This window comes from Rhipicephalus microplus, chromosome 1 (genome assembly GCF_043290135.1).
Source record: "Rhipicephalus microplus isolate Deutch F79 chromosome 1, USDA_Rmic, whole genome shotgun sequence".
NCBI classification, from domain to species: domain Eukaryota; kingdom Metazoa; phylum Arthropoda; class Arachnida; order Ixodida; family Ixodidae; genus Rhipicephalus; species Rhipicephalus microplus.
Window position 1 is genome coordinate 238,707,588 of NC_134700.1, and position 9,371 is coordinate 238,716,958.

The following is a 9,371-nucleotide window of genomic DNA, read 5'->3' on the forward strand; positions in this document are numbered from 1 at the left end:
CCTCGTATATCTCTCGCAGGCTGTGTGTTTCTTTGGGCACACCGGTTATGTTGTTGATATTACACTTGCCTGTCGTGATAATAAGGAGAACAGACAATATTGGCAACGAAAGTAGGGAGGATGTTACTTTATAAGTAATTGTGATGCGCACTTTTCTTTCTTCACATTTACATTAAAATATACTTGTAATAAGCTCCCCTACACGTTCCTTGGCACCTTTGTCTGTTAGTTCTCATGAATATTGTGTCTAACAAGGCAAACGAGACTTAAATTTACGCTTTAATTGCCTGTCATATAATCACAAGTGATGAAGGAGCCGGATTTGTTGTGCTTCCTACTTCCATTTGCTAATTTTGCGTTTTTTAGAGAGGTTGTTTTTGTTGTAGGTATATCTGGTGGAGAACTTCCGGTTTTGAGAATATATTCTAACGTATAAAAATTTATGGCTATGCTTCAAGTTAAGAGTCACATTGGATTCGTATGACAACAAAGCATAACTTTATTACGATAAGGGTTAGTTATATGCTGATGTAATTAATGAACATAAATTTGATTAACTTAAAGATTGTCAGCAGCTGGTATTGTTGCGGCACCTGGCGGAGCATATCTCAACCGCGGGCTTCTTTGTACGAGGTCCCCGAGACCTGTCTCAGCAGCGTGCTGTTTCAAGACTTGCGCTGCCGAGTGTAAGCTTCGCCAGGTTTTCTTTTTATTTTTTTGGCTGACATCATTATAGCGGAGCGGGAAAGTGGGTTGTTAACGTACAGTGATGGTGTACTCAATGCGACTTTGATGGTGCTTCAGGTAGGTGGTGATGTCCACGTTGAGGTAGGCAATACCGAATCCCTTGATATTGTTATCAATGAACGGCACGAATATCTCCCTGGGATACATGTGCACATACTTCTCTCCTTGAACCAGAAAGTCGCCTTCGAGGGACACAGCGTACTTGGTACTTTTCGCTTCTTTTGCTCGTTTCCTGAATTCCTTGTAGGTGGCCACTGGAACGGACACGCACAACTAAGCGTAAAAGACATGCATGGGGAAGAACAGCAACACACACACACACACACACACACACACCACACACACACACACACACACACACACACACACACACACACACACACACACGCACGCACGCACACACACACACAAACACACACACACACACACGCACGCACACACGCACACACACACACACACAAACACACACACACACACACGCACGCACGCACGCACGCACGCACGCACGCACACACACACGCACACACACACACACACACACACACACACACACACACACACACACACACATATATATATATATATATATATATATATATATATATATATATATATATATATATAACGGAGCAACGGAGAATGCAAAAAAGGAAAAGCTTAATAATGAGATTTTGGGGTGTAACCAAAACGTTATTTTGGGGGGGCTGACGTTGACCACTCGGTGAATGTGCGTGTGTTTACATATGTGCGTGTATATGTACACAAGCTAAATTGAAAATTTCATCAGCTAGGGGGGGGGGGGGGTGTAACATACAGCCAACGCGAGCCAAGACAGAAAATAACACGCAGCTAGCTTACACTAGTTTTCGAAATGAACAAACGTATACGAATCCCATTGCTCCCAATAATAAGTATATTCAAATATTTATTCAGTATCTTTAGCGCTGACAGATATGCTAAGTTTTGACATCGTTCGGAGTAGAATTCAATGTGTGGCCTCGCACTGTACTTGAACTATTTGTTTTTGCATTAATAATTTTGAGAGTCCCCAGGTTAAAATAATTTTAGTACATTTTCTTGTACTCATTGTAGGTAAAAAGTATTTTAAAGCAATGAATACGTAAATATTCTACACTTATTATCCAAACTTGGAATTTAAGGCGAATAATTATGTATGACGTCTTATGACTTGGTACAATTTGTGGAAGTTTATGGAATTTACATCCATTTCATAGTAACAAGTCTATTTAGCTCTTTGTTAAAACCGCACGGAAAGCTACATAGTTGTAATGGAATGCGTATTAAACGTCTCAATTATGCCATATAGAAACGGTGTTTTTCACGATTACAAGTCGGAAACTGCGATATCAAATGTTGTGAAAGCGCATGAAAGCGTCGCAAGGTTGCAGAAAGCGATGGTAAATAGCGAGTAAAACGTTTTGTGACGCTAGAAATGCGGTTGCAAACAAAATGACATATAGGCTTGCACTTCTATGATGTATCAAGTGCCTCTCACCATTTCCTGTCGGGCGTTCGATGACTGTCGCGTTCGCGGACTTGCTGTCTTTTGTGCCGATGCTTACCGCGGTGTAAATGAGGTAATCGCAGAGGCCGTCTTCTGGCAGAACTGGAGATGTCTTCATCCTTCCCGTGGTGCACATCAGAGGCGTTTGTACTGTGCAAGGGAGTGTAGATTCTTCAAGTCGTTAAGCTGGCCTTATAGGTCTCAAGTCCCAAAATTTCGACATTTGGCGAGACATCGCAAGACAGCTGTGCCAACGCGAATGATGAGAAAAAACAACAACCGAATAATTGTTACCAAAAGTCAAGCGATACTCAAGAGCATGCATGTGGGCTGACGGCGTACTTAGATTCTCATGGCTTCCATATAGCCCAACGTTGTCATTACGCCACGGTGACATCATGACGACGTCATAACACGATGCCACGTGATCGCCTCTCAGTACAGTACACGCTCATGCTCCAAAGGAATCGTAAGCCGTTGAGTCATTCTACTTCGAGACGTAGCAAACAACACGTAAAATAGCATTACCAAACGAAAACAAGCAGAAATGAAAAGAAAAAAAAAACACGAACAATTAATGAAGTCCAAGGACGCATGAGTTCGCATAACGAAGTGCTAAGAGTCTTTGAAGAAAAGCTTGCTATGTTACCTTCAGCAGCTTCATACGGTGTAGTGTCCTCGGGGCCCAACGTTCCTGGTGTATATCAAGAAAGAAAGCAAGGAATCGAACGTATAATGTTTCGTGATCTACAAACTTGGCGGGGTAGTTCGTGATGCAATGCAGTGGATCTTGTCTGTATAGTTTGCAGTTCAAGACTTTCTCCGCTGCTCATTTCATGGACGTATATGCCAGTACCCGACATCTCTTTTCTGGTGGGTCAGTGCTATGCCCTTACTTTGCGTGTATAACTTTTTTTCGTTTTAGGAATGCGAAAAACGAAGTGTGTGTTTATGTCGCACGCTTGTAAGATTACTCACTGCTTCTGCTGAACATGAACCAATGCATATAACGTTTTTGCACACTTCTAAAACTAGAAATGATAAGCCACGCTTGTTACAACATAAAGGTGCCTTTAAGTGCTAATTATTGATGAGCTGACTTTTACCTTCGCTGGTTCGTGGATGCTTCGTTCGAGGCGGGAGATCTGAAAGTAGTAGAATCATAATTGTCATATTATCGCCGTCGTTAGATGACAATATTCTGTACGAATAAGAAATACTAAAAAAGTCACAGTTTCGGCACAAGGCCGAAGCAATCAATACGATAGCAACACGTTAAGCTGGAATACAAAGCAAGGCTAGAAGATTTAGGAACCATACGAAATGTAGTGAACACGGTTGATTGTGCTTCAATTGACAGTAATGCAGTTACCACAATATCTAAGGTGTTGTTGTGAATAGTTAACTGCGTGACGTCCGACCGGAGGTGAATTCGAAGTTTGGCATTGAAAAACGCAACAAGCCACTGGTTTTCACGTCGAAGTCTACGCTAACGTTGAAGTATCCGGTGACTATATCACCGGCACATCCTGTAGGTACACCACACGGAAGTCTTGCAGCAAGAAGTTCATGACGTCAGTCTACTAAGTTACTGGTGAGGCCCCACCGCGGTGGTCTAGTGGCGAAGGTACTCGGCTGCTGACCCGCAGGGCGCGGGTTCGAATCCCGGCTGCGGCGGCCGCATTTCCGATGGAGGCGGAAATGTTGTAGGCCCGTGTGCTCAGATTTGGGTGCACTTTAAAGAACCCCAGGTGGTCGAAATTTCCGGAGCCCTCCACTACGGCGTCTCTCATAATCATATACTGGTTTTGGGACGTTAAGCCCCACATATCAAGATTAGGTTACTGGTGAGATGTACACTGTTGCGGCGACAAAGCCGTGCGATGTTTTAATGGTAGAAGCGTCACCACAACTCATTTGGGGCAGCGAGTTGAGTTTGTCCACCTGAAGGGATAGTGGCGGTGCGCATTTCAATGTAAACTGCTCTTTGATCTAGCCAAAAGGCTAAAACGAGAGGACCAGCAACTTCCCGAATAGTCTTGGGCCCTGATTCGAGTAATTTCTTCCTGTTGCTTCAGCGTGAAATTGGAGCCAGAGAAGTTTTGCAACGCTCTTTTCATCCGACTGTATGCGCTTGAATGTACCCACTCCGCCTTTGATCAAGCCATCGGACGCGTCAATGTTTAGAGAAATCATGTATAGCTTGCGCAAGCAAAGTACATGCTTTGTTCAAGAATGTTTCTTTTACGTTCATTGACAGTAAGTAAAAAATAAATGGTGTATATACATAGCTTGCCGTCAGTGTGATGGACAATATCAGTGACGTGGCCTAGTTGGTTAATGCAACGCGCTGAGCAGCGAGGGATTGCAGGATCAAATCCCTGGCGGGAGTCTTTAAATGTTTTCTTCTGATTTATTTTCTTTGTGACGTCCCGAATATATCCGAGACATGACGGCGACGACAAAAATCAGCCGAGAATGTCCATATAATTGCTATCTCACTGAAAAAACAGTGAGAAGGAATACCGATTCTCATTTTTCGTGTGTATTTTGTTGTATGTTGGGCGTCATTGTTTTATAGCATGAAAAAAAACGACATTCTCAGGACGTTAGTTGATGCATTCACGTTACAAAGAATGTGTTTCAGCTTTCCGCTGCACATAACTCTTGTCAAAGCCGCAATGAGCTCCACTTTGAGGAACCTTCCCATACCGTAAACTGCTTGCCGCACAAACCTTCGATAATCTTCCAGAGGTGCGGTGAATCGTCATATTATTCAGGTATATTACGCTAGAGCTTCGGCGCTGTCGAATCTGTCACTCAGTCACTCAGAACTCTATATCGCTGCCTTTTACATCAGGAGGCGAAAAATCAATCAGAACTCAGTGCACGTACTTTTCTGGTCAGATATTAGATACAGAATGCATATTGCGTCTTTAAACTGACCATTATAGATATTTAAGTTTACAATTAGGGCACTCGGTTTGTTCATGGTTAACTCTCTCCCTCTTTAGGGGCGATGAAGATCAATTTCGCATGCGGGCCAAGAAAAAGTTTCATTTCTTGCTACATTCACGTTATGCAAACAGGAAAATAAGTATGGCATAAAATAGCTAAGTAGTTGTCAATGTGAAACTACCATGCACACTATAGGACAATTTAGCTTGCTCTCTTTCATAACAGCATTTACCATTAGCCCGTCACCTTCGCTAATCCTATGTTCAAGTACAGGATTGGCTGTTCTGGAAAATAATCTTAGCATAAGCTTTCTGGGAATGCGTGTAGAAGCAGTACCTCAAAGAAAAGGAGTTTGTACTACGCTTTTTTCATCGAAGGTGTAATTTGAACCCGCTTCTAAGTGCGATGACATTATTTTTGTGGCTTCGTTTGTGTTAGCTGCAGGACAAACCCTCAAAGGTGCACAAGTTGAAACGTGATAGATGTGACCCACCGTGTTTTCGAAGATGCGGAACGCTCTCGTCCTCTCGGGTCTCATACTCTTCCGACGCCTTAGTGGTGGTCGTCACGTCGTCTCTGGTGGTCGTGCTAGTCGGTGACTTCGCGTGGGTCTCCGTCGACGTGGTTGTTTCCAAGGTGTGAGCTGTCGGCGTCGTCGTCGTCACCTTGACCACCTTTTTGTGTCCGTGGCGTCGGGCTTGGGGCCTGTTCTCGGTTGCCGCGATGATGGTCGCCACGGTGCTCTGACTGACGTTTTGCAGGGCGCGGGCTGCGGCTCTCCCTGCGTCAGAAGAATAAGAAACTGGTGAGCACAATACGCAATGACGAAAAAAAAAAAAGAATACACTTCCCATAGTAACAGTCTGACTCCTATAGCACTAATGACGCCGGCGGGCAATATCATCGTTTACATAGTCCACAGATTTCACCGTAGATTTTTTTCGTGAAGTCTTTAGCTCCTGCGTTTGCTTTTGTTGTGGTTTCGCTTTTCGACTTTCGTTACCCACGCAAAGCCTAAGTGCAAATCTGCCTACGCCCCGCCTACAATAAGCCAGTCGTCTCTCGGCGGTACGTCGAGAGCAGTAGTGCAACCAAAAAAACGTGAAGTCTCCCCCCCCCCCCCCCCAACAAAAACTATAGTGAAGTTGCATGCCTTTACCCCGCAATGGTTTGTCTCCGTATAAAAAAAAATGTCATCGTTGTCGGACGCTTCGTTTAAAGGCGTTTAAAGGGTGCAGATTCAAAATGTGATCGACGTTCTCGACGCCGCTTCTCGTATAAGCTCAGCGTAAGCGATGAAGGCACTATACTATCAACCGTTTCAATGGCGCAGATATTAAATTTCATGAACGTTCTTTTCCACAGTCCGCTCTAGTTCCACAACGTTCGCTCGAAGCCACAGACTTTCTAACGTCTCCCAGACGAATGGGATATGGACGAATACGTGGTGGCTGATGGGTGTCGAAGACTTGGATAACCAAGGTCAACGTGTCATGGCAACGCGTTGAGCGACATGGTTGTGTACGATGAAACATCCAAAGCCGGTCTGCAAAACCAGGCACACTTCTTGACCATCGCTCCCGGTGAATGTGATATATATATATAGACAATAATGCTAGGAAAATAGAAGGGAAGTTATTATAGCTAATTGTAATGTAAATGTGAACAAAGATAACTTGCCGTGTGCAGGAAATGAACTGGCGACCTTCGAACAACGCGTTCGATGCTCTACCAACTCAGATACCATGGCGGCAATCCCCCCACCATCCAATTTATTGTATATATATATGTGAATTGAATGTGCGAGTGTCAGTCAGTGTCACCGGCAGCCATGGCGGCGAGTGTGGAACACTATTTATGAGCCTGTTTGGCGTCACGTAGAAAGTGAACTTATTGCGAGCTAGCAGCTGACCAATAATCCTTCGTTTGCTACCTAAAGGCATCAAGTCTGCCAGATTGAGACCCTCGTTAATTAATGAAGCAAGGAAGTGTACACGTTCTTCCTTTATTCATTAAGGAGGGTGTCGTTAATGAATGAAGTAGGAAAACACAAGAAGAAGCGAATGCGGGTGATGTTGCGTTTAGCAAGCTTGACAAAAGAAAAGAGTTGGTAAATATTAGATGAATTATGTAAATCAAGTTTTGTATTTGATTGGATAAGAATATTTGCTTCTACTGCGACTGACCATGTGTAATCTCTCGCAGCCATTGTCTAATACAAATTAAAACAACTCATGCAACTGTGCCCTGCACGGCATGCAGTATACAACATGCTACAGCAAACACCTTTCTCAGAAATTCCCAAATTATCTCAAGGCTGGCTCTAAAGCAACTAAGAAAAGTTTAATTAGGGTGGAGGCTTTCGGAGCTAACTTTTGTGTTAGAGGCCCAGATTAAAATGAGCTCACGCTAGCGTGTTTGTAGATTCGCTATCTCTGTTTGGTTAAGGCGCTTTGAAAGACTCGTGCCAGCGCGACGGTGTGCTGACAGTATAGCTATGGTGGCAGCGGGAAAGCCGAGTTGCGTAAGCTTCATCCATATTTTAGACTGGATACGGTCGCGGAAAGGCCTTTATCAACGTAATTTATCATTCAGTTTCATTCGCTGAGCCGTGACTAAGCTTTGCCAAGCGACGTTTGCGTGTGACAGTGTGTGTACCTTTCCCTGAAGCCGTCGAGCCCATCATCGCGTAGGTGGCGAGGCCAGCCAAAGCAAACACGACCAAGGCAGCCAAACCGATCCCTGCAAGGTACCGGCTGAAACGCAGGAACTCATAATTATGCCATATAATCAAATATTTCACAATTCACTCTGTTGCCACACAGAAATCAATGAAAGATAACTCCGCATTACACCTGTGGTCAGAGTTGATGTCATTGAAAGGTCGATTATTAGTTATCGTTGTGCTGTCGTCTCCACGTAGAGATGGCTTTCACAAGTTTGGAAATGATTCTTCTGTTATCAGAATTAGCTAGTACAAGCTATAATAAGGTAACTCTGTATTGCACATTTCGTTTACTTGATAATTAAAAATCTTATCAGAAGTCAGCAGAGCTGTCTGAGACGAACTATACTACGGAGTTCCAGCAAGGTGCCGGGATTCGGAAAAAAAAAAATGGATATAAACATCGTTCGGTCTCTGCGTAAAATGTTTTTTTTTTTTGAAAATTATGCTCTAAATTGATTATTTGTTTAAGGTTGCAGTAATCACAAACGAGAAATAATTGCTCTGGTGTACCAGAATAGATAACTTTAGCAATAAACTTCCAGCATCAAACAAAAAGGTTGCCATGTAAAAATTGACGAGCTAAATGTAGCGGGCACAAATGCAATGAAAGGAAGCGTTGACTTCAGCAAATAAAGTAAAAATCTAGAACACCAACATACTAGTATACACAGACCCATATAAAAGTCGTAAATAAAGTAGTTATCAGATATAAGAAGGCTGTGCTACTCCGGAAGTGCACTTGTGCGGCCATTTTGTTGTTTACTCACCGCTGTGCTGTTCATTAAAAGGAAGAGGATTGCCAAAATTAGAGCAAGGTATAACATCAGAAATGATAGTGTCGATGAATTTTGGTAAGAAGCAGGCCATTATGGTAGGTTCTGCAGATTTTTATTTTGCGGTTTCTGGCGTTGTTAATAACCTTCACTTTTTATGCATTAGGGTCTAATTAATATTAGATGCCGGCACTCATAGATAAAAGAAAAAGTAGAGAAAAATGGTGTGGTCAATGTCTCACGGTGGTGCATTAAACAACGAAAAATAATTTGGTTGTCAGTGGTCGAGAATACAGAAGCCGTATATATTTGCAAGACAGAAATCTTGCTCGCTATAGTTCAAACGTCGAAAATAGTTTACTTCCTTGCGTTGTGTCACCGTTTATCTGTATATGGAAGACACAAACGTGCAGGGTATGCGATATTCACTGCTCATTACTCGTGCTCTATAGTCAGTGATTGCTTCTCGGGTTCAGTGGTTTTAAAGCAGCATGCAACGGACAGAACGCCGATCAATTGAGCGGGTTGGATGGCAGTGACCACGAACTCTATGCCAGTATAAGACTCGCATTAACGTGCTAGCGTAAGTGAATATATTCGTTTTACTCGTGCAACCTTTCTTAACAAGATTGCCATGCTC

General features: G+C 43.2%; 1 protein-coding gene across 2 annotated transcripts in view; it reads right to left on the minus strand.

Annotated features, from left to right (window-relative positions):
- The window catches only part of LOC142813460 (uncharacterized), a 16,769-nt gene extending 8,742 nt beyond the window's left edge, over positions 1-8,027 (minus strand). The window contains exons 1-6 of one of the 2 annotated variants that reach the window (XM_075891681.1): positions 7,889-8,027; positions 5,724-6,011; positions 3,379-3,417; positions 2,922-2,966; positions 2,264-2,422; positions 766-1,001 (exon numbers count right to left, since the gene is read on the minus strand). In XM_075891681.1, the coding sequence (XP_075747796.1) occupies positions 766-1,001; positions 2,264-2,422; positions 2,922-2,966; positions 3,379-3,417; positions 5,724-6,011; positions 7,889-7,916 (795 nt within the window). In that variant the 5' untranslated portion in view covers positions 7,917-8,027. Of the gene's footprint in view, positions 1-765; positions 1,002-2,263; positions 2,423-2,921; positions 2,967-3,378; positions 3,418-5,723; positions 6,331-7,888 lie in introns of those variants that run through there. The other variant, XM_075891680.1, reaches the window with a different exon arrangement.
- Positions 8,028-9,371: the final 1,344 nt, after the last annotated feature.